This window comes from Mirounga angustirostris, unplaced genomic scaffold, assembly GCF_029215605.1.
Source record: "Mirounga angustirostris isolate CCGP_5_RB_7025 unplaced genomic scaffold, mMirAng1.0.hap1 SCAF_4, whole genome shotgun sequence".
NCBI lineage: Eukaryota > Metazoa > Chordata > Mammalia > Carnivora > Phocidae > Mirounga > Mirounga angustirostris.
Window position 1 is genome coordinate 41,396,694 of NW_026991712.1, and position 26,137 is coordinate 41,422,830.

The 26,137-nt window shown below is 35.4% G+C and overlaps 1 protein-coding gene across 3 annotated transcripts in view; it reads left to right on the top strand.

The window, feature by feature from the left end:
- VIRMA (vir like m6A methyltransferase associated) overlaps positions 1–25,676 on the top strand; it is a 63,984-nt gene extending 38,308 nt beyond the window's left edge. For 2 of the 3 annotated variants that reach the window (XM_045896225.3, XM_045896224.3), the window contains exons 15-24: positions 88–340; positions 2,772–2,989; positions 6,166–6,298; positions 18,380–18,532; positions 18,992–19,152; positions 19,712–19,808; positions 22,095–22,261; positions 22,727–23,058; positions 24,293–24,436; positions 25,329–25,676. In XM_045896225.3, coding sequence (XP_045752181.1) covers positions 88–340; positions 2,772–2,989; positions 6,166–6,298; positions 18,380–18,532; positions 18,992–19,152; positions 19,712–19,808; positions 22,095–22,261; positions 22,727–23,058; positions 24,293–24,436; positions 25,329–25,483 — 1,813 coding nt within the window. In that variant the 3' untranslated portion in view covers positions 25,484–25,676. The remainder of the gene's footprint in view (positions 1–87; positions 341–2,771; positions 2,990–6,165; positions 6,299–18,379; positions 18,533–18,991; positions 19,153–19,711; positions 19,809–22,094; positions 22,262–22,726; positions 23,059–24,292; positions 24,437–25,328) is intronic. The other variant, XM_045896226.3, reaches the window with a different exon arrangement.
- Positions 25,677–26,137: the final 461 nt, after the last annotated feature.

Below are 26,137 nucleotides of genomic sequence, written 5' to 3' on the forward strand. Positions count from 1 at the left end.
CATAATATGTGTTGAAAAATAAATATTAGTTAAATAATGCCCTAAAATTAAGTATATTGTTTACTAAATGTATTGATTTTATTTCAGCACTTCAGAAGATAAAGAAAAACAGTATACTAGCCAAACCACCAGGTTGCTTGCTCTTCTTGATGCTCTGGCTTCACACAAAGCTTGTAAATTAGCTATTTTGCATCTAATTAATGGAACTATTAAAGGTGACGAAAGATATGCAGAAATATTCCAGGATCTGTTAGCTTTGGTGCGGTCTCCTGGAGACAGTGTTATTCGCCAACAGTGTGTTGAATATATCACATCCATTTTGCAGTCTCTCTGTGATCAGGTATTTATGGTTATTTTATAAATTCTGTGTGTTTGTGTATGGTTGAAAAGCTTCTCTTGATATAAATCTTGGCTGTGAACACAGAGATCTCATCTGTTGTATTAATCTGGTTGTTTAGGGAGATCAGTTTGACTAGTGAACCAACAATAAAATGGTTTGGTGCTTCATAGCTTTCTTTAGGTTTGTATTTCACAGGTTTCTCTGAAGTCTCTTTTTCTTTATGAGATTGCATCCTTGGGTAGTTGCTTTATGTGCCACTGATTTCTTTGGGGTTGGTTATGTCTAGTATTTTCATTTTCCTGCCACTTATACACAGATTCTTGAATTTTATAGCTTTGTGATTGGTTGAATTAATAATATCATGTTCTCATTAGGACAACTTTTGAAGGTATCAGAGACGACTACAGTTTTAGTGTGTTTCAGACTACTCTGCTTACAGATGTTGACTATAGTATTTCTGCCTCTCTATAATATTGGCTTCCAGTTTATAATTCCATGAGTTAATGATAATTGTTTTAACTTTTAAAGCCCATTGTGATTGAGATCTTTGAAGATTTCTTTGTCTTTTTTTTTAAGATTTTATTTATTTTAGAAAGTGCACACACAAGTGGGGAGAGGGGCAAGGGGGAGGGAGAGGGAAAGGGAGAGAATCTTAAGCAGACTCTGGGCCAAGCATGGAGCCTGATATGGGGCTCAGTGCTGGGCTTGATCCCATAACCCAGGATCACCACCTGAGCCGAAACCAAGAGTCAGTTGCCCAACCAACTGAGCCATCCAGGTGCCCAAGATCTTTGAAGATTTCTGTACATATTGGTACTTTCGCTTATCATAATGCTCCTGCTATCTAATCATCAGATGTCATTTTTTTTCAGGCAGAATATTTTTAATAGGATCCCATGTTGGAAGATTATCTTTTTTCAGCTGACAAAAATCCAGTTTGGTTACATTTAACACTTAAATCAAGAAGAAACATTTTTGGTGTGACTTGTTTTCACGAAAAGGGGATCTGATTGAAATAGTTTGGGACCTGGTAGAAAGGATATTTAAAGTCCTTATAACTTAAAATGTCCTTTTGACTGGTGTTATATAATCCACGTCGGGTTTTATGACTAATCTGAATGACACTATAGCACCCTAGCTGCCCTGTTCACATAAACCTCATTCTTGGCCTCATCTTATATATTTTCCTTCTGATTCAAACTTTGTTTTATAGTTTTAACCCATGTTGAATCTTAGTTTGCGGTATGTTGAAGTGATTAAGGGCGATGAGACATACCCAAAAATGTTTCTGTAAAATCTATTTTATTTACTTTTATAAAAAGAGTGGTGGGAATTTTTATTGTTGGTTAAACTTGCTTGAGCATTGAAAAACTTGAATTTTAAAAGTATATAAAAACTGGAGGAAAATATTTACTTGGAAGACTGCTTAAATGTTTATTTGCTCCATCCATTTCTTTCTGTGATGTTTTAAATTCCAGTATGGATATGTTTATTTATTTATTTTTAAGATTTTATTTATTTGACAGCACAAGCAGGGGGAGCAGCAGACAGAGGGAGAGGGAGAAGCAGACTCCCTGCTGAGCAGGGAACCCGACGTGGGGCTTGATCCCACTGGGATCATGACCCAAGCTGAAGGCAGATGCTCAACCCACTGAGCCCCCCAGGCACCCCAATATGGATATGTTTATTAAAATTTATTTCACTGAGGGGCACCTGGGTGGCTCAGTGGGTTAAGCATCCAACTCTTGGTTTTGGCTCAGGTCATGATCTCAGGGTCATGAGATCAAGCCCCCCTACCCCCCACAATCTGGCTCTGTGCTCAGCAGGGAGTCTGCTTGGGATTCTTTTCCTCTTCCTCTCCCCCCCACCCCCAGCTCACATGTGCTTTTGCTCACTCTTTCAAATAAACAAATACAATCTTTTTAAAAAATTTTATTTCACTGAACGATTTCTTTATAAATTAAAAAAATATTCAAATGAATCAATAATACAATGATTTAAAGTATTTTAGTACCAAAAGTAGTTCACTTAACCATTTGAAGATAGAAACTACACTCACTGTGACGTGGAAGGAAAAATTTTTAGGGGCACCTGGCTGGCTCAGTTGGTAGAACGTGCAACTCTTGATTTTGGTGTCATGAGTTTCAGGCTCTTTGGGCATAGAGCCAAATGAATGGATATGACGTTCTTCTAAAGTAAAAATATTGTAAAATGTTTGTCTTTATTTCTTTAAGTGTATATTTTTGTATCACCTTTTATAGAAGAGCAAAATGACTTCTTTGTGTTTGAATTTATATTTAGCATAGGAAGGTAACAATATTTTGATGAGGTAATTACTAAGTATTAATTGGTATGTATTCCTAATATAAAAATGTGAATTGATGGTCATAATAATGAAAAATTTTTCCCCTACTCCTCTCCTCCTTCACAGGACATTGCTCTTATTTTGCCAAACTCTTCTGAAGGTTCTATTTCTGAACTGGAGCAGCTCTCCAATTCTCTACCAAACAAAGAACTGATGGCCTTAATCTGTGACTGTTTACTGGCTATGCTAGCTAACTCTGAGAGCAGTTACAACTGTTTACTGACATGTGTCAGAACAATGATGTTTCTTGCAGAGCATGATTATGGATTATTTCATTTAAAAAGGTAATGCTTAATTTAATATATTCTTGGACTTAATTTTTTACTGTCACTCCTCCCCAAATTGATTAATTCATAGCTAATTATAGAAAGTTGGAGATATGATTTCTTTCATGTGGAGAAATTTGTATTTATGGAAAAGGTTTGTTAGCAGTGAAGTGTGCTAGTAATAAAATCTTCAGGATTAAAATTATAAATTGAATAGATAGACAAATTAATGTGGTCATCTTACAGTATTTAAGAAGGGAATCTTACTGTTCCAGGGATGTTAATTCCCACTATATTTGCTTTGTTGATATATTTACCTGTAGTCCTTCAAAAGTGATGATGGTGCGGTACTATGGACCCTAAAGCTAAAAGTACTGATTCTGTGTTTTTTATTCTGTAAGAGGAATGGCTGAGATAAAATTAATTTGAGATAATTTAAACCTCAAGTATAATTTCTGCTCTTGTCTCTCTGTCCATGCCCTAATCTTTTTCTTCTCTAGGAAGGTAGCTGGATACTGTGTAGATTTCCTTGGGAATTTGTAGAAGTATGTAGGATTATGAGATAGAAAGGAGGAAGAAACATACGTTTGTGCCTCTCATTAATTCTTACAACATTGGTTGAAAACTTATGTTCCAAATACCGTGTTTGGTTCTGGCTCCTACTTTCTCTACTTCCTTCTGATAAACCTGTCTCCTCATTTATATTCTCTCTCTGTTGGTAGCACCTGCTGAAAATCCAAGTTTTCCTCCTCCTCCTACCCCATCCCGTCTCTCACTATAGTCTTTACATTTTACTTGTGGAATGTCCTTTTTCCTATTGCCTGGGTATTTACTCTATATCCTTTAAAACTCATATTCTTTACCTCCAAGAAAGCAAAAAAACTTTCCTTGATTCCTCCATTCCTAGCTCTTACAAATACCCTTTGTATACATTTGCCATAGCATTATCTGTGATGTTTTTGGCTTTGCTGGATTCATGTTTCTGGCCTTTTTCCTGTCGGTAATCTTTTCCTAAATTGTCTTAACCTATTCCCTTTTCTCCCTCTAGCTCTAATTTTTCTGCTAAGCTCCAAATAACCCATCCATCTATTTGACATCTCTGTTTGGTTGTTTAATGGACAATTCACACTGAATAGATCTAAAGCAGAGCCCTTGATATTCTTGCTTCAAGCATTGTTTCTGTCTGTTCATCCCAGTAAATGTTATCACCATCCACTCAAGTATTTCTTGGTGATACTCACTTTGATCACTTGACTGAGATGCTGTCTGTCAGAATTTTGCACCGTAAACCTAATAATTTCCCACTTTTAATTACTAAATATTTTGTAGAATATATTTTGAGACTATGCAAATATCTTATTTCTGCTTGAAACTTTTGTTCACTTATTTTAGTATTCATCAGTGAATCTTGGGTGTGGCAGTTTTTACTGTGGTGTCTTAATGCAAATTTCCTATTTCTCTTACTCCTTTTTTAATTTATTAATTATCCTGTAAGGATTATCTCTTTTCCCTCATTTGTGTACTTATTTAGGGATTTATGTTAGTATGGACTTAATGGACATTAATTTTTTCTTTGTATGATAATCTAATGCTGTTGTTACTCATTTTGTTGTTCAACTTGTATCACTGATTTTGGTTCTTCCCATTGGATAGAGCTAGGAAATACATGCATGTGTCCTAACTCATGCATATACACATTTACATTTGTTTTTGTATATATTTATTTGTATGTATGTATTTTTTAAAATGAGTACATACTGACATTTTGACTCCAATATCAGATGTTGATTTTAGTTTTCTCCCTTTCCTTGTAACCTCGTTCGTGTTTCATGTTGTACAGTTCTGTGGATTTTGACAAATGCACAGAGTCATGTGTTTATCACCACAGCTGCATACAGATTCCAGTGCACTACTTTTTTATAGACAACTTCTTTACAAGTTGAGCAACAAAAATACCAGATTTTGGTATTGTTAGTTTTTTAAATTTTAGACATTCTAATAGGTATGTAGGGCACTCCAGTTTTTGATAGGTCATGGAAGTAAGGCTCATTTGCCTAAGGTTATATGTAGAGGCTAGTAATTGGTGTAAACCCATGCTTTTTTTTATTAATCATATTATCTGTCTTTGTATTTGATCTCGTTCCTGTTTGTTGTGCCTTATTCATTTCATAATTTTATAAAGTTCTCAAGAGCAGGAGTCTTTATCTTTCTCTCTTTTGTATTACTTTACCAAAGTCTCCTATGGTGGCATCTCAGAATCCAACCACATCTTTTAAATACAAACACTGCATGTTTAGTGTTAATATAATCTTATTTTCATTTTGACAAATTATGAATTATTACAACTTAAAGGACACAATTGAATATTAGAATACTTTGCCCTTGAAATTCTCTGTTGATCAACAAAGAGCTGTGTAAATGTTTAGAATAATTTTATCAGGACTGTATATTGTCATGATTGATTGTTATGCTTAAATCTGTCAGTATCATGGGTTGACAAACCATGGGCCACAGGCCAAATCCAGCCCACTACCAGTGTTTGTAAATAGAGTTTTATTGGAACATAGTCAGCATTTATGTATTGTTTATGGCTGCTTTCCCACACTACACAAGCAGTTGAGTAGTTATAAGTGAGACTGCTGCTGTGTATAGAGAGACTGCTGTTGTGTTGTATATGTACAAGTGTTGTTGTATAGCCTGCAAAGCATAACATATGTACCATCAGGTTCTTTACATAAAAGGTTTGTAGATCCCCAGCCTATATCCTTGATTTCCTTCTATCAGATTATAGTGCCATAAAGATAGTTATTTTTTGTAGTTGTTACGTAAATCAGCCTTTCTGGTCAGGTTTCTGAGACAGCTATAGCCTCCTTATTTTAGAGAAATCCTCAGGCTGTAAAGAAGTATAAAAATAGGAAACCTCGAAGTTTCTTTTGCTAAGTTTTATATCTTTACATTTGGGGTAAATATTTTCTTTTTTGGGGGAGAATGTTTTCTTTAAGAGCTTGAAGTTTATTTTTAAAAGGAGGTATCTGTAGATATTACCTTGTTAAATGGTTTATGTACATAGCCACACCAAAACATTTTTTAAACGGTGGACTGAATTTTGTTCTGTCTCAACTGGAGATAGTTTATTTCTTATACTAGATTTATACATTCAAATTTCAAGACATATCCTCTCTATTTATTTACAGTTCTTTAAGGAAAAACAGTAATGCTTTGCATAGTTTACTGAAACGAGTGGTCAGCACATTTAGTAAGGACACAGGTGAACTTGCGTCTTCATTTTTGGAATTTATGAGACAAATTCTTAACTCTGACACAATGGTAAGTGTACATATATATATGTATTTGATATTTTTTAAATTTACAAACTTTGTCATAAGTTAAAAAAATCACTTCCATTCAAAAATATCTTAGGATGTGTTTTGGAAGTTTGAACTTAGAATAATGTTTTTTTTCTGTGCCCTTATCCCACTATAAATGCAAGTTTTTGATTTATAAAAAAGATGTTTAAGAACAGAATGTATTGAACTCTTTTTAAATTTATTAAGCATCATTAATTTGTAAATACTCTATGACTAGGCTGCTTAGAGAAAAATACTGCCCATAGTGCCTTCATTTTTTTTTTAAAGGTTTATTTATTTATTTTTTAGAGAGAACGCACGCATGAGTGGGGGAGGGGCAGAGGGAGAGGGAGAGAGAGAATCCTCAAGCAAAGTTTCCTCTGAGCTTGGAGCCTGACTCGGGGCTTGATCCCAGGATCCCAAGATCATGACCTGAGCCAAAATTAAGAGTTGGCTGCTTAACCGACTGAGCCACCCAGGTACCTCTAGTGCCTTCATTTTTTACTAAAGTAAAAAATAATTTTTTACATTGAGTTACCTTGCCAGGGACACTCAGAATATTCAAATTTTATCAGTCTCTTAATCAAGTATTTCTCTACAGTCATTTAATTGAACATTTGTTGATTGTGTTTTGGACGTTGATTTTGGAGTGATTGTAAAGTTTATTATACTAGGGTGTTTTGAATCCATCATAGATACAAATTAAAGATTATTTCCCCAACTCTAAAATCTTACGTTAAAATCTAATTAAGAATTTCTCGGGCTCCTGTGTGGCTCATTTGGTTGAGCGTCTGCCTTCAGCTCAGGTCATGATCCCAGGGTGCTGGGATCGAGCCCCGCATCTGGCTCCCTGCTCAATGGGGAGCCTGCTCCTCCCTCTGCCTCTCCCCCTACTTGTGTGCTCTATCAAATAAATATATAAAAATTAAAAAAAAAAAAGAATTTCTCTCATTAGTATTTTCCAAAATCATGATATATGTTGTGGACACAATTCCAGAAACCTTTAATATTTAATAGGCTTGCCTTTAAAAAGTATTTGTGGTCAGATAAGTTTGGAAATGTCTCTCATGATGGAACTTACTTATACACATTAGTATAGTAAAAGCTCTAAAAGTTCCTAGATAAATAGAAACTTACTTTACTGCAATTGAATCTAGCTTTTCCAAATGTATTGCCTGCAAAATATTGCATGTGTGTGTATAACGTGTGTGCGAGCATGCAGGTACATATAGCTATTAACATCTGTAGGTCTGTATTCTGTCAACACTGGTTTGAGAAATTCAGCTCATATTTAAGATTTCTGTTTGGGAAGAGTTGTGGCAGACCTGTTTAGTACAGTTCTACCAAAGCAAATATAATATGGGATTATTTCATAAGAAAAAATTAAATTTACTGTAGTGTATTTCTCTTACGCATATAATTTATATTAATATTTCTTTCAGTAAGGGGTGCCTGGCCAGCTCAGTTGGTAGAGCATGTGACTCTTGATCTCAAGGTTGTGAGTTCAAGCCTCATGTTGGGCATGGAACCTACTTTAAAAAAAAAAATTTACTTTAGTTAGTACTTCTTGGCTGCCTGTTGTGTTTGTAGTTATTTTTGTGCCGATTTTATCAGCAAATTTGTGTTTGTTTTGTGTCAGATATACTTTATTAAAGCGATTAAGTTGACCAGATGCTTTGATTCTGAAAGATCAGATTTTGATTCTGAAAGATAAAGAGCATATTTAATGGTAGGACTGTAGCTACTGTTAGGAATTTTAGAGTTTTTATTTAATGGAAGACTACTTATTAGCTTATTAGTTTTATCACATCCTAAGTGGTGTGTTGTTAATAAATCAGTTTGACAGATTTTCTTACGTCATCAATTAAACAGTTCCTAATCAAAAATCACTAACCACTGTTCATTTTTATTATCCAGGAGCTACTGGGCCCTCAGGACTGCTAATTAATGCTTTTATTCATCCCTTATCAATGTGTTTCCTTTTCTCACCTCTTTCACTGAGAAGATCAAGGTCATCCTGTTTGGTTTCTAAATCCTTTCACTCTCTCTTGGATTCTATCCCTGTTCTTTCTAACCTATTGTTTTCCTCCCTTAATCAGAGGAAAATGCCCCCCCTCCATTGCTTCATTTCTATCTGTGACATAGATCTTATACCTTCTAGTATCGTACCTGGCTCCTTTCCCTCTCCTCTGTTTTCCTCCCCTCTCTCTCTCCTGTCTCTGCCCTTGGCTACTTGATAGAATCTCTGAATATCCAAAACCAAATTCATTATCTTCCCATATACACTTGATTTATCTTTCATCTGCCCTACTTTTATATCATGATCTTCCTTGCCCTTCAAGATAGAAATGATGAAATAATAGTCAACTTTCCCCCTTTTCTTCATCCTCTTTAGCAGCTGTCATTCCTGTCAGTTTTATTCATAAAAACGTTCATATTTCATTTCTTTGTATTTCACCACTATTACCTTAGATTTCCTTCTTGCTGCTGCTTTTTTCATAACACTTTTATTGATATATGATCTACATCTCATAAAATTCACTCCTTTAAACTGACATTTCAGTGGTTTTTAGTGTATTCATAGAATTGTGCAACCATCACCACTATCTAATTTCAGAATGCTTTTAGAATTCCGAAAAGAAGCTCTGTGCCCATAACAGAAACTCCCCATTCCCCCTTTTTCCTAGGCCACGGCAACCACTAATCTACTTTTCTGTCTTTATATCAGTTTCTGCAAAAAGATTGCTGAGATTTTGATAGGGATTGTGTACTGAATCTGTAGATCAATTTGGGGAGTATTACTATCTTAATACTATTAAATCTTCATATCCATGGACATGGCATGGCTTTCCATTTATTTAGATTGTCTTTGATTCCTTTCTAAGATATTTTGTAGTTTTCAATATACAGATCTTGTACCTCTTTTGTTAAGTTTATGGCTCTAAACTGGGAATTTTTGGGGCGCCTGGGTGACTCAGTCGGTTAAGCGTCTGCCTTCGGCTCAGGTCATGATCCCAGGGTCCTGGGGTCGAGCCCCACATCAGGCTCCCTGCTCTGCGGGAAGCCTGCTTCTCCCTCTCCTCCCCACTTGTGTTCCTGCTCTTGTTGTGTCTCTCTCTGTCAAATAAATAAATAAAATCTTAAAAAAAAAAAGTTAAAAAAAATTGGGAATTTTTTAAATGCTGTTGTAAATGAAATTCTTACTTTCCATTTTTGAATTGTTTTTTGCTAGTGTTTAGAAAAATAGTTGATTTTTGTATATTGATATTGTATCCTATAACTTTGCTGAACTTGTTTTTTAGTTCTAATAGTTTTTTTGTGGTTTTCTTAGGATTTTCTATATACAAGATCATGCTGTCTACAAATAAGATAGTCTAACTTCTTTCTCCTTTCCCTTTCTTTCTTTCTTTCTTTCTTTCTTTCTTTCTTTCTTTCTTTCTTTCTCTTTCTTTCTTTCTTTCTTTCTTTCTTTCTTTCTTTCTTTCTTTCTTTCCTTTCTTTCTTTCTTTCTTTCTTTCTTTCTTTCTTTCTTTCTTTCTTTCTTTCTTTCTTTCCTTCTTTCTTTCTTTTCTCTCTCTCTCTCTCTCTTTTTTTTTTGCCTAATTGCCCCTGCAAGAACCTCCAGTACATATTGAATAAAAGTAGCGAGAATTGACATCTTTGTCTTGTTCCTGATCATAGGGAGAAGACTTTCAGTCTTTCACAATGAAATACAGTGTTCGCTATGGTTATTCATAGGTACCCTTTATCAGTTGAAGAAATACTTCTGTTCCTAGTTTGTTGTATGTTTTTATCATGAAAGGTTGTGGTATTTGTTAAATGCTATTTGTCTTTTTTTTTTTTTTAAGATTTTATTTATTTATTTGAGAGAGAGAGAGAATGAGAGAGAGCACATGAGAGGGGGGAGGGTCAGAGGGAGAAGCAGACTCCCTGCTGAGCAGGGAGCCCGATGCGGGACTCCATCCAGGGACTCCAGGATCATGACCTGAGCCGAAGGCAGTCGCTTAACCAACTGAGCCACCCAGGCGCCCAGTATTTCTTTGTTTTTGGAGATGATCATGTTTTTCTCCATGTTCTATTGATGTATATTATATTGATTGATTTTCACATGTAGAACTGGCCCTGTATTCCTGGGATAAATCCCACTTAGTCATGATACATGATCCTTTTTTTTTTTTTTTTTTTTTTTTGATGTATGGTCTTTTTTATATGTTGCTGGATTCAGTTTTATTGAGGAATTTTGGGTCTTATTTTTTTTTTTAAATATTTATTTATTCATTTTATAGAGAAAGAAAGAGCGCTCACCCAAGCAGGGGGAGTGACAGAGGGAGAGGGAGAGAATCCCATGCAGACTCCGTGCGAGCATGGAGCCTGATGCAGGGCTCAATCCTGATGCTGAGATCATGACCTGAGCCGAAATCAAGGGTCAGATGCTTAACCGACTAAGCCACCCAGGCACCCCTGGGTCTCTATTTATAGGGATATTGGCCTACAGCTTTTTTTCTTGTGGCATCTTTGGTCTCATAGAGTGAACTGTTAAGTGTTCTTTCTGCTTTTATTTTTTGGAAGCATGTATGAAGGATTGTATTCATTTTTTAAACATTTGGTAGAATCACCAGTGAAGCCATCTTGACCTGGGCTTTTCTTTGTGTAAAGTGTTTTTGAAACTAATTAAATTGCTTTACTCAATATAAATCTCTTCAGATTTTCTGTTTTTTCTTGTCAGTTTCAGTAGTTTGTGGCTTTTTAGGAATTTGTTCCTCTTCGTTCAACTACATTAACTTGATGGAATATGTTGTTAACAGTATTTCCTTATAAACTTTCCTACATCTGTAAGATTGTTAATGGTGTCCTCTTTTTCATTCTTGATTTTCATAGTTTGAGTCTTCTCTCTCTTTTTTTTCTCCTTTTGGTTAGTTTAGCTAAAGGTTTGTCAGTTTTGTTGTTTTTTTCTTTCCAGATAACCAAATTTTGGTTACTTTGATTTTTTTCTTTTCTTTCTTTCTTTTTTTTTTTTGAGAGAGAGAGAGTGTGTGAGCAGTAGGGGGAGGGACAGAGGGAGTGAGAGAGAGAGAATCCTGAGTAGATCCCTGCTGAGCGAGGAGCCCGATAGGGCTCAATCTCACAACCCTGAGATCATGACCTGAGCCGAAATCAAGAGTTGGACGCTGAACCGACTGAAACACTCAGGCACCCCTTCTTTGATTTTTTCTATTATTTTTCTATTTTCTATTTGTTCATTTCTGCTTTTATTCTTACTGTTTTTTTCCTTCTACTCGTTTTGAGGTTACTCTTCAATTCCTAATTTCTTCAGGTGGAAGGTTAGGTTATTATTAATTTGAGATTTTCTATTTATTTATTTATATGTTTTTATTTTTAAATGTAGGCATTTACAGCTATAAATTTTCTTCTGTACACTGCTTGTAGCATGTCATGTTTTTGGTTTTGTTCATCTCTAAGGATTTTCTAATCTCCCTTGTAATTTTTTCTTTGGCCCATTGGTTATTTAGGGGTGTGTTTAATTTTCACATAGGTGTGACTTTTCCAAATTTCCTTCTGTAATTGATTTCTAACTTCATTCCATTGTGGTCAGAGAGCATACTTTGTTGAGGCTTGTTTTACAGAATAGGGTATGTGCTATCCTGGAGAATATTCCATGTGCCTTTGAAAAGAATGTGTCTTCTGCCACTGTTTGGTTGCATGTTCTATACATGCCTATTAGGAGTAGTTGGTTTATAGTTGTTGAAGCCTTCTGTTTCCGTGTTGATTTTCTGCCTAATTCTACCCACTACTGAAAGTAGGAGACTGAAGTCTCCAACTATTATTGTTGAAATGTCTATTTCTCCCTTTACTTCATCAGGTTTTTGCTTCCAGCATCTTGAGCTCTACTGTCAGGTGCATATATGTTCATGTTTGTCTTCCTGATGGATTGATGCTTTTGTTATTATAAAATGTCTTTCTTCATCTCTAATAATAACTTATGTCTCGTAATAACTTATGTCTAAACCTTTATTTTGAATTATTGGTATAGCCACTCTAGTTCTGTTTTGGTTATTGTTTGTATGGTATATATATTTTTCTACCCTTTTACTTTCAATCTGTTTGTATCTTTTAATCTAAAGTGTGTCTCTTGGGGCACCTAGCTGGCCCAGTTGGTGGAGCATGCAACTATTTATCTCAGGCTTGTGAGTTCTGCTCCATGTTGGGTGTGGAGCCTACATAAATAAAGTGTGTCCCTTGTAGATACCATATGGTTGGATGGTGTTTGTTTCTTTTACATTCTGCCAATTTCTTTTGATTGGTATAATCTATTTATGTCTAATTACTGATAGGATTTATGTCTGGTGTTTTGTTATTTACTTTCTACATAACCTTTTTTCTCTTTATCTCTATTATATCTTGTGTTAAATAGATATTTACTACTTTGCATTTTAACTTTTTTTTTTAAGATTTTATTTATTTATTTGAGAGAGAGAGAATGAAAGAGAGCATGAGAGGGAGGAGGGTCAGAGGGAGAAGCAGACTCCCTGCTGAGCAGGGAGCCCGATGCGGGACTCGATCCTGGGACTCCAGGATCATGACCTGAGCCGAAGGCAGTCGCTTAACCAGCTGAGCCACCCAGGCGCCCTTAACTTATTTTTTTAAAGATTTATTTATTTGACAGAGAGAGAGAGAGGACAAGAAAGGGGAGCAGCAGGCAGAGGGAGAAGCAGGTTCCCCCCTGAGCAAGGACCCCGATGCAGGACTCAATCCCAGGATCCTGGGATCACGACCTGAGCTGAAAGCAGACGCTTAACCAGCTAAGCCATCCAGGCATCCCCATTTTAACTTTTTTTGTTATTTCTTTTGCTTTTTTTTTTTTAAGTTATTTTCTTAGTGGTTTTCCTGAGTACTACATTTAACACCTTAATTGAATACAATCTGCTTCACATTAATACAACATAATTTTAATAGTATATAAAAAAATGCTACAGTATAGCTTTATACCTCATGCAAATTACATTTTTATACATTATGAGCCCATCTACACAGTTTTGTCATCATTGCTTTATTTTATTGTCTTGCAGTTCAGATAGGAGAAGAAGAGTTATGAACAAAAATAATGTTACTATTGCCTTTTACCTATATATACTTCACTGACATTCTTTATTTTTTCATGTGGATTTAAGTTGCTATTTAATGTCCTTTCATATCAGTTTGAAGGATTCCCTTAAGTATTTTTTGTGGAGTAGGTCTGCTAGTGATTTCTTTTTTTTTTTTTTTTTTTTAATCTATGACTGTCTTATTTTTCCCTCTTTTTTGAAGGATAGTTTTGTCAGTTATAGAACTCTTGGTTGATAGCATTTTTCTTTCAGCACTTCAAATATGTCTTCTCTCTAAATTCTGGCTTAGATTGGTTTCTGATGACAAATCAGTTAATCTTATTGAGGATCCCTTTTATTAGCTGAGTCACTTTTACTACTTTCAAGATTCTCTGTCTTTGGTTCTTAATAGTTTGATCATGATGTGTCTAAGTATGAATTCCTTTGAGTTTATTCTACTTGGATTTTATTGGTCCTTTTGGAAGTATAGGTTAATGTTTTTCATTAAATTTGGAGTGTTTTCAGCCGTTATTTCTTCATATATTCTTTGTGACTCTTCTCTCTTCCCTCTTTCTTTGGGATTCTTATTATATGTATGTTGGTGCTCTTGATGGTACCCGGCAGGTCTCTGAGGTTTTGTTTGTGGTTCTTCATTCTTTTTTCTTTCTCTTCGTTAAAGTAGTTCATCTCAGCTGACCTATCTTCAAGGTTGAGCCCCTCTACTGAATTTTTTATTTCAGTTACTGTACTTTTCCACTCCACAATTTATAAATAGGTTTTAAAAAATTAATTCTTATACCTTTATTGATATTTTCTTACAGAGTATTTTATCAGCCTTCTTTCCAGTTTCCTTCAAAACATTTACTTCTCTCATATATTCTGAATAGTTCTGTGGAGTTCATATCTTTCTAAATCAGACCTCAGATCATGTCCCTCCATCCTACAGTAACTTTTGGTGTCTGTTGAATAAATTCCAAACTTTTTAGCATGGCATTGAAGACTATTTACTGTATGACCAAAAAGCTGCCTTTGCAACCACTTCTTCCTTAGAAAACATTTTATACTATGCCATCATCCTTAAATCTCATCTATATATACACATCTCTTAGCTTTTGGTCTCTCTCTCTCTTTTTTGATAAAACTAATCTGTTCATAGTGCCTGTTTAATTCATCCCACTTTGTGAAGCCTTTGAGATCACTTTTCTTTCTGTACACTTTAAAGCATGTTATTAGATTTCTTTTTCATAGATCATTCACAGGCCTTTTTACCATTTCCCATCCTACTTTCTGAATAGTAGCTCACTTAGGTCAGGAAGCATATCTTTCTAGCTCTTTCCCAGAGTACTTGTACAGTGTCTTGTGTGATCTAATACAAGCCTTATATTTAATATTTATTTATAATTATACTACATAAATATATGTATTTATAATTAACATTATATTTAATATACAAGCAATATATTTAATATGAAGCATTGTGTTTAATACAAATAGCTGTGTTTGACAAATGAATACAATTTGATTTGAAACTGTATCACAGACAAATTTAATAGAATTTTCATTTTCATTTTCCTGAAATAATTTTGTAGAGTATGGTTTTAAAAATCTTCTTTTTTTTTTTTTTAAGATTTTATTTATTTATTTGACAGAGAAAGAGACAGGAGAGAGGGAACACAGGCAGGGGGAGTGGGAGAGGGAGAAGCAGGCTTCCCGCCGAGCAGGGAGCCCGATGCGGGGCCCGATCCAGGACGCTGGGATCATGACCTGAGCTGAAGGCAGACGCTTAACGACTGAGCCACCTAGGCGCCCCGGTTTTAAAAATCTTCTTAAAAATTCTTTATTACTGGGGTGCCTGGATGGCTCAGTCTTTGGGCGTCTGCCTTCAGCTTAGGTCATGATCCCATGGTCCTGGGATCAAGTCCCACATTGGGCTCCCTGCTCAGTGGGAAGCCTGCTTCTCCCTCTCCCGCTCCCCCTGCTTGTATTCCCTCTCTCGCTGTATCTCTCTCTCTGAAATAAATGAATAAAATCTTAAATTCTTTTCTTATTATTTCTAATAGTAGTTTGTGTACAGAATATTTCAAATTGTGCTAAATTCAACCCTAGATTTTGTAAGATGGCTTTTAGTACAAAGTAAGTGAATTAAAATGTAAAATGCATTTTATTTTGTTCAAAACTATTTCTGCTCATAATAATGAAAAAGAGATAGTATGGAGAGATGAAAAATTTGCATTGTTCCGAATATTTTAATTCATAGTTTATTATCCTCCTTTTTTTTTAGATTTTTTAGAGCAGTTTTAGGTTTACAGCAAAATTGAGTGGAAGGTACAGAAAGTTTCCATATACTCCTTGTTCCCCCATCTCCCCCATGCACAGGCTCCCTTACTATCTCCTATTATCCTCTAATATCCCTTACTATCAACCTACTCACCTGCTGCATTACAATGATATATCGATGGACTTACATTGACACATTATCACAATCCATACCATTATCCACATTGACACACTATCATAACCCATATCAAAGTCCATAGTTTATATTAGGGTTCCCTTGGTATTGAACATTCTGTGGTTTTTGACAAATGTATAATGATATATATCTACCATTGTAGTGCCCTGCACAATAATTTTACTGCCTTTAATTTTCTGTGCTCCACTTATTCATTCTTAACCCTTGGCAACCACTGATCTTTTTACCCCCTGCATGGTTTTGCCTTTCCAGAATGTTAGATAATTGGAATCATACAATATATAGCAAGTCTTCCATATTTTTTCATGGCTTGATAGCTCTTTTCTTTTTAGCGCTGAATAATATTTTATTGTGTGGCTATCTTACATTTTATTTATCCATTCACCTAGTGAAAGGCGTCCTGGTGGTTTCCAAGTTTTGGTGATTATGAATAAAACTGCTATAAACATCTATGTGCAGGTTTTTGGGTGGATATAAGTTCTCCCCCCTTTCTTTTAACTGATTATTTTAGTCTGTTGTCTCTGACCTTTAAAAATAATGACCATTGTAATATTTTCTGATTCACCTACACTAAATCTTTATATCTCTTGGTGAAAGTGATATGAATAACAGAGTGAGGAAAGAAGCAGATACCTTGATAATTTGTAATCTGGTTAATATACTTATTTCTATAAAATATAGTTAGTCTTTTAATTTGTCCATTTTATCAACATTTAGGAGACAGTTCCTTTTTTTTTTTTTTAAAGATTTTATTTATTTATTTGACAGAGAGAGACACAGAGAGAGAGGGAACACAAGCAGGGGGAGTGGGAGAGGGAGAAGCAGGCTTCCCGCTGAGCAGGGAGCCCGATGCGGGGCTTGATCCCAGGACTCTGGGATCATGACCTGAGCTGAAGGCAGACGCTTAACAACTGAGCCACCCAGGTGCCCCAGGGGACAGTTCCTTTAAAGAGAACCCTGTATAGTCTGTTTCTGTCAGTGCACTCTGATTTATTTTTAACTCATTTTCCTTTATTTAAAAAAAATAAAACATAGGCTAGACCATTGTCAACCTATCCTTTACCCTCACCTTCAAATAAAGCAAATAAAACTCCTATAATATTTTATTGAATTTCTCATTAAAACTATATACCCTCTTCCTTAACACAACAGTAAGTGACTTCCTCAGTCTAGTGTTTATGAAAGGTACATATGTGCTTCAGGCATAGTGTCAGTTTGAATGGGAATCTATTAAGAATAATTTTCATTTGGGGCGCCTGAGTGGCTCAGTTGGTTAAACATCTGCCTTCGGCTCAGGTCATGATCCCAAGGTCCTGGTATCGAGCCCCTCATCGGGCTCCCTGCTCAGCAGAGAGTCTGCTTCTCCTTCTTCCTCTGCCTTTCCCCTCAGCTTGTGCTCTCTCTCTCTCAGATAAATAAATAAAATCCTTAAAAAATAATAATAATGATTTTCATTGAAATGTGTCCAGTTATAAGACATAAATTAGGAACTCCAAAGAAAATTTTTATTTTTAATGCCTATTTAAAAATACTAAATCCTGCATCTAGATTGGTGTGTATAGTCTCCTCTAAGAGACTATATTCATTTTGAGCCATTTAATGTGGGGTGCTTGGTTGGCTCAGTTGGAAGAGCATGCAACGAACGCTTGATCTTGGGGTCGTGAGTTCAAGTTCCATGTGTAGAGCTTACTAAAAAAATAAACTTAAAAAAAAAAATAAAATGGGCACTGCATGGGGAATATAGTCAATAATATTGTATTAACTTTGTATGGTGACAGATGATAACTAGACTTACTGTGGTGGTTAGTTCTCCATGTATACAAATATCAGTTCACTGTTGTATACCTGAAACTAATATAATACCGTATGTTAATTACACTTAAATGAAAATAATAAAATGGGATTGTGTTCTAAAGATTTGGAACTACTTAAGCATTGTATCACATGTGACAATGTGGATAGATTTATTTTCATGAACCAAGATTTGGTTTGCTGGATGAATTTTCTAGTATTAAATTATTATCATGCCAAAATTCATATTATTATATGGCTTTTTAAAGCAGGAAATATTAACTTTTTTCATGACAGAATATAGCCTTAAATACGGTAGTTACTGTTTTCTTTAGTTGTTTGTCTTAACCCCAGAAAGATAAATTCAGGTTCTATCAGTTCTTTATTATAGTACAGGCATTTTATTGAGTATCAATTAGTATGTTACATGTCCTGCAAGTGCCATTGTATTTGCATTGGATATTTTTGTTGAGAAATCTGGCTGCTAATAAATTGAATATGTGTGCTTACCTATTTATTATGTGAGTCTTATTCAAAGAGACGTATTTCAGCCTTGAGCTGACTAAATCTTTCTTAAAACTAGCCATTTGTACTGATGTAAAACCAAAACATGGAGGGGAAGATTGCAGCAAATGGCTTAAATATCTGAATAAGTTTGGAAGCATCTTTGCAAATTTCTCTGCTCTCAAATTTAACTTGTGTGTGACATTTACAGGGATGTTGTGGAGATGATAGTGGTCTCATGGAAGTAGAGGGAACTCATCCATCACGGACAATGAGTATTAATGCTGCAGAGTTAAAACAGCTTCTACAAAGCAAAGAAGAAAGTCCAGAAAATTTGTTCCTTGAACTAGAGAAGCTTGTTTTGGTAAAAAAAGAAAAACAAAAACAGAAACAAGATAAAAACAGCTCATTCTCAAGATACATTTTCTTTTCTCTTTGACTAGTACAAGTTTTTCATAGTGACCTTTTTAAATAGTGAACCCTCAGTTGGATGCTTATAAAGTTTGAAATACTCTTTGAATTAATAATTTGGGGTGAAGTCCTCCATACTATTATGAATCTTAAGGAAGAAGGCAGTAGTTTTTGAATTATCTATTGTTTGAATGCAGGGCACCCCCTGTTACCATTCTTTAGAAATAAAATGACAAGTGTTTTTCATGTTTGTTTTATTTGAACATGTTTAATATTAAGTTGATAAGTTTTTGACAGTGTTCCAAATTTCTTAGTAATCAAAAAATATTTTCTATTAAAGAATCAGTAGATTATGGGCATAAATGTTTGAGTTTTACCTGCATCATCTTATTCTGCTTTTGTCTCTATCTAGGAACATTCAAAAGATGATGACAATCTGGATTCTTTGTTGGACAATGTAGTTGGACTTAAGCAGATGCTGGAGTCATCTGGTGATCCTTTACCTCTTGGTGACCAGGATGTAGAACCAGTACTTTCAGCTCCAGAATCTCTCCAGAATCTGTTTAACAATAGGTAAAACAAGGAATGTTTTGTGGCTTAGTAGATAATGTGTACTTAATGACTGGGATCTAAAGAGGGCCAGCAAACTATTTTTCTGTAAAGGGCCAGATAATAAAAATCCTAGGCTTTGTAGGTGACATTCAGCCTCTGTTGCATATTCCTCTGTAGCGTCTTGTTTGTTTCTTATGGCTTCTTAAAAAAACTTTAAAAAAAAAAATAAACCATTTCTAGCTTATAGGCTGTACACAAGCAGACTTTCAGAATAGGGGCCATAGTTTACTGATCCCTGTTCTAGAGGTTATATGCCTCTTGATTTGGAGCACTGTACTTACGAAGCATAATGATCTTCAGTTTGATGGAATTATTCCCTAAATTTAGAAAAAGTAAACACACAGTTTCTGTACCCATTGGTACAATGTAATAAACTCGGTTTTTAAGTACTAATTTTACTAATAGTTTTGAGGTGAGAGTACCGTTTTTAATTGTACCTTCCAAGGATTTTGCTTAGAAGATAAGCTAAAATATTTGATTTTGGAATTCTGTGTTTTACCAAATACCTTTCTTGTTCTAGGACTGCATATGTGCTAGCTGATGTCATGGATGATCAGTTGAAATCCATGTGGTTCACTCCATTTCAGGCTGAAGAGATTGATACAGATCTGGATTTGGTATAAGTAATTTTATTACTAAATATTAGAAAAAAGTTATTGTTGATTTTTTTGCTTTTTGTGTGTATTAGCACTAAAATAAGTTAGATAGCATATGGCTGTTAAAAGCCCATTTGGGGACTAGTCCTGCATTATTTTTATATCAGTTGCCCACTAATGGTGTCTAGAACATTTAGTTCTTTCTAGTTAGTGATCTGTATATTTGAGAATGAGATTTTTTTAGGGAAAAATTATGTTTTTGCCTAAGTACCCTGAAGCACTTTGTTTTCTTATATTTGTAGGGTATAGAATAGAGAAAAGTATTCTACAAAATTAGTTTATTCCTGTTTTGGGGTTTAAGGAGAGGAATGGTATTTTGGCAATCTGCTCTTAATTTGGGGGAAATGTAAAGAATCAATTCATTAAAATAATATAGGTACAAATGGGAATTCATATTCTTAAACATAATGCTGTGGACAGGTAAGAGTATAATTAAACATTTAAAATTTAAAGCACCCTGATTTATGCTTCTCAGAGCTGTATTAGGGAGGATGATTTCAGTTACATATTATTGTACCATATATTGTTTTTTTTTCCCTTGATCAAAAAAATAGATATATTTGGATATTCTCTGGTCCAAAAATTATTAGTATTTATCATGTCTCATTGCACACGAGACTAAAAGAATTGTTTACTTTACATTTAAGGTATATTTAGTATATTGAGGGCTCCTTTCCCTTTTTTAAAAATATCCCATAAAGTTTTATTTAAATTGCATTAAAGAATTAATTTCTCTTGGAGTGCCTGTATAGCTTAGTCAGTAGAGCATGTGACTTTTTTTTTTAGATTTTATTTATTTTTTTGAGAGAGAGCAAGCAAGAGAGCACAAGCAAGGGAGTGGCAGAGGGAGAGGGAGAAACAGACTCCCCACTGAGCTGGGAAGCCCAACACAGGGCTCGATCCCAGGACCCTGAGATCATGACCTGAGCTAAAATCAAGAGTCAGACGCTTAATCAACTGAGCCACCCAGGCATCCCCACCATGTGACTCTTGATCTTGGGGTTGTGAGTTCAAATTCCACGTTGGGCATAGAGCTTACTTAAAAATTTAAAAAGAAAATTAATTTCTCCTTTAGTGTAAATTGTTCAGTGATTTTTTAGAACTTCTCTGTCCAATAGAATTTTATGCAGTAACAAATGTTCAGTAATCTGCCCTGTCCTACAGTAGCCATTAACTTTATGTGACTGTTGAATAATGAACTGTTGCTAGTATAACTAAGGAACTGAATTTTATTTTTGATTTAATTTTAATTAATTTAAATTTAAATAGGCACATGTGGTTAATGGCTACCATATTTAGTATCACAGATCTAAAATATTTGTGTTAGAAGTTGTTTTATAACTTTTATGTTGAAACGCAACTATCTTGCAATGAAGATTGTAACTTTACATGGTTTAGAAAATTTGGGGTCTTTTAGGTTTGCTAAATTTAAATAAAACTTAAGGAAACAGGGCACCTGGGTGGCTCAGTTGGATAAGCGACTGCCTTCGGCTCAGGTCATGATCCTGGAGTCCCGGGATCGAGTCCCGCATCGGGCTCCCTGCTTGGCTCCCGTTTGTGTTCCCTCTCTCGCTGTGTCTTTCTCTGTCAAATAAATAAATAAAATCTTTAAAAAAACAAAAAACAAAACTTAAGGAAACATAATTTTTATTACCCTGGAAATAAAGTTAGGTTGGACCCTCATTTAATGCATAGAACTTTGAGAACTGTGGCACAGAATCCTTTTATTATAGATATTGTGACTATACAAGGCTTACAAAATATGTTATTTTCAGGTTGTTTTGGAAGAGTTCTGGAGATGCTACTTTGTTAATTTTTATAGATAAACCCTGAGTTCCTTGTCAGATAGCAGAGGTCTCCCAAAATTAACAGCCCTTCTTTGAGGAGGAATGCCACCCCACCCCACCCCAAAATGCAGCTGAATTCCAAGATTTTTTCTTTAACTACCAATGATGTTGCTTTTTGAAAAGGTGATGGAAAGGGGTGCCTCGCTGGCTTAGTTGGTGGAGCATGCAACTCTTGATCTTGGGGTTGTGAGTTCAAACCCCATGTTGGATGTAAAGATTACTTAAAAATAATCTTTAGAAAAAAAAAGAGAAAGGATGATGGAAAGGGGCAGACCTATAATTTATTTATTATAAGAGTTAAATATAATCTATAGGAAATATGAATTTCTGTAATCAAATGTTACATTACTAATTACATTTAAGATGTATTTCTCATTTTGTTTAATTTTTATCACTGCAGGTGAAAGTTGACTTAATTGAGCTCTCTGAAAAATGCTGTAGTGACTTTGACTTGCATTCAGAATTAGAGCGCTCATTTTTGTCAGAACCATCATCTCCAGGAAGAACTAAGACTACTAAAGGATTCAAACTTGGGAAGCACAAGCATGAGACCTTCATAACTTCAAGGTAAAATTTATTCTACTGAAGATCTTGATCATGGTCATGGAAGCTTATTTATTGTAATGTACTTTAAGATAGACACATAACTATAGAGAAAAAAGGAAGGTGATGTAATACTTGAATCATGAATATTGTTTGGAATTTTTTTAGAGATAATACTTTGGCCAGGATATACCCAGTACATTTGTTACATTGTTCTACTTTATGAGAGTTTGGATGGTTTGAACAAGTGGTGAACTGGATTATTTTAAATAATTGTTAGTCATATCAATAAAATGTGAGTACCGTTCTTAGCTAGTTTTGTTGTGTATCCCTGGAGAGTAATAGAGATACTTGCAACATTAACACAACTGAATGAAGAAATAATTGAAATGTAGTTTTCAGTATTGCAAACATTGACTTACATATTCACCTGAAATATGAAAAAAAAAAAAAAGAAAAAGTTTTCATGGAGTGTTTTTGTTTTAATAGTGGGAAATCTGAATACATTGAACCTGCCAAACGAGCTCATGTTGTGCCACCACCAAGAGGAAGGGGCAGGGGAGGATTTGGACAGGGTATACGACCCCATGATATTTTTCGTCAGAGGAAGCAGAACACAAGCAGACCACCATCTATGCATGTCGATGACTTTGTTGCGGCTGAGAGTAAAGAAGTGGTCCCTCAAGATGGAATACCCCCACCCAAACGGCCACTTAAAGTATCACAGAAGATTTCTTCTCGTGGTGGATTTTCAGGCAATCGAGGAGGACGGGGTGCTTTTCACAGTCAGAATAGGTTTTTCACACCACCTGCTTCAAAAGGTGACTACTTAACGTATGTTTTCTAAGGGTCAGAGTATTGGAATATTAGAACGTTGAATAGAAGTGATTTAGATGTAAGTGATTCAGATAAAGTATTTTTCAGTTACTACAATTAAGCTACTACCTCAGACCAGTGGTAACTATTTGCAAAGTACTCTATTGGGTAGAAAAAGGCTTTTTTAAGTTAATATTTAATTAATTGCCTGTTTAGTGATAAGTTTAAAAGAAGTTAGTTGGCCAAATATTTTCCTTTTCACATTGGGAATTGTGTTTATCCTTTCTGAGTAGTATCTATACATTCTGAGTAGTAGTATACTGTTCTGCTTACCAACAATTTCTTTACGATTTTTTTTTTTTTAAGATTTTATTTATTCATTTGGGGGTGGATAGTGAGAGAGAGAGAGCACGAGCAGTGGGGAGAGGGAAAAGCAGGCTCCCTGCTGAGCAGGGAGCCGGGCATGGGGCTCCATCCCAGGACCCTAGGATCATGACCTGAGCTGAAGGCAGAGGTTTAACCAACTGAGCCACCTAGGCACCCCTCTTAGGATTCTTTGGGTAGTTCACCATTGAGTCTCTTATCTACTTGCTTCTTGATGTTACATTTAATCTGTTTTTCGGGGTTTGTTTTTTTTTTTTTTTAGATTTTATGTTTAAGTAATCTCTACACCCAACGTGGGACTCAAACCCACTACCCCAAGATCAAAAGTTGCATGCTTTACCGACTGAGCCAGCCAGGCACCCCATTTAATCTGTTTTAAATTGCTTCAAGATTTTATCTGTTAATGAATTCCATTTCCAACATTGTACACCTGTGTCATACCTATTTCAAAATACCACCCTCCATATGGGAACTAGGGAGACCACTGCACAGCAGAGCTTTAAACACAAATCTTGTTTCTTTTTAAAGGTATTGTTGTGGAATTTAACAAAAAAACACAAAACTTATTTTATGGATTGTTAAAGGTGGCTGCTTTTATTTACTGCATGATATTTTTTGCTTCTGTGGTTTATTAAACATTGTTCCTGTTTAAAAAACACTTCAAGATTTTAGAAACTGAGTGTACTTGTAGAAATTATACTTTAAATTATACGTGGGGCTCCATCCCAGAACCCCAAGATCATGACCTGAGCCGAAGGCAGATACTTAACCGACTGAGTCACCCAGGCGCCCCAAGTGTCGAATCTTTTTTAATCCAACTGAAGTAGAGATCTTGATTGTGTTATCTGTGTTTAGGAAACTACAGTCGTCGGGAGGGAACAAGAGGCTCCAGTTGGAGTGCTCAGAATACTCCTCGAGGAACTTACAATGAAAGTCGAGGCGGCCAGAGCAACTTTAACAGGGGCCCTCTTCCACCATTACGGCCACTTAGTTCTACAGGTATACATCCTTCCTAGTTGATATTGCTGAGAAAGGGAGGTGAATCCTCCTTTTCAAATTGTTGGATATCCTATACTCTCATTCTGGGAGAGAATATTTTAGAATGTAGACTTATTATTCTAAAGGCAATTTAATTTTATATATGCAGATGAATGCCCAGTGTATATTTCCTGTAGGAATAATCAAAATTCTGGATTCTGAACTATGTGTATAATCTGAGCAGTTTCACAGTGATGTGCTCTGTTTTTTGTAATCTTAAAAAATTTTATTTATTTATTTGAGAGAGAGAGAGGATGAGCAGGAGGGGGAGAGGGAAAGGGAAAGAGAATCTCAAGCTGACTCCGTACTGAGCACAGAGCCCAACACAGGGCTCGATCCCTCGAGATCATGACCTGAGCTGAAACCAAGAGTTGGACACTTAACAGACTGAGCCATCCAGGCGTCCCATGCTCTCTTTTTATATTTCAATAATGAAAGCTAATCCTTAAGGTACCTTTTTTACCAAAGTATTTCAATAATAGAGATATCTTCATACAGTATATTCTATTTTTGTTTACAATATTGTCTTGTGTGTGTAGGCTTGTAACCTGTTTTTCCTAAAACACTACTATATCAAGTCTGGAACTCCTGATCAGAAGTAGCTTTTGGTTTCAAATGCACTTTCTTTTTTATAACAGCTTTATTTGAGATATAATTCTCACATATCATAAAATTTATCTATTTAAAGTGGACAATTTAGCAGTCTTCACCACATTCAGAGGACCTGCACGTGGATTTTAAAGGAGCAAAGAGTAACTCCTGTCTTAATTTGAGTTCAGTTTTATAGATTACTATTTCTGTAGTGGGAAAGGAAAGGATGTTATGACTAAAAACTATATTCTTTCTTTTATAGGCTACCGCCCAAGTCCCCGTGACCGTGCTTCCAGAGGTCGTGGGGGTCTTGGACCTTCCTGGGCAAGTGCAAATAGTGGCAGTGGAGGCTCAAGAGGAAAGTTTGTTAGTGGAGGCAGTGGTAGAGGTCGTCATGTGCGATCCTTTACACGATAAAAATTCTTTTGGGAACATCCTGACTGTATATGAACATTTCATGAGGACGATAAAAATAAAATAAGACATTAAAGGACCAACTTAGACCTAGCAGTTATCTGGAGACATCTGAGAGAATATTTTTATCTGAAGAAAGCAGATTTTGTTTGATACCTAACACAAGATTTCAATAAAAATCCAAACTTTGTATGTATGTTTGTATATATTTTTTCCCTCTCATATATAACTATTTACAGAATTTCTTAGGTAGAAAATGAACAATGAAGTGACTTTGGTTTTAGTGTATTTTTGCCTATGCCACAGATGCCCCCAATACTTTCTCAGCTCATCGTACCCTTTAGTGTTGCAGTAATTTTTTCATAACACATCTAAGCCAAAAGAAATACCTAATATTTCCATTTATTAACAGTTGGGTCCAAACAACTTTGTAAGAATTTCTTTTTTTTTTTTTTTTTTTTTTAAAGATTTTATTTATTTATTTGACAGAGAGAGACACAGCGAGAGAGGGAACACAAGCGGGGGGAGTGGGAGAGGGAGAAGCAGGCTCCCCGCAGAGCAGGAGCCCGATGCGGGGCTCGATCCCAGGACCCTGGAATCATGACTGAGCTGAAGGCAGACACTTAACGACTGAGCCACCCAGGTGCCCCCTTAGTA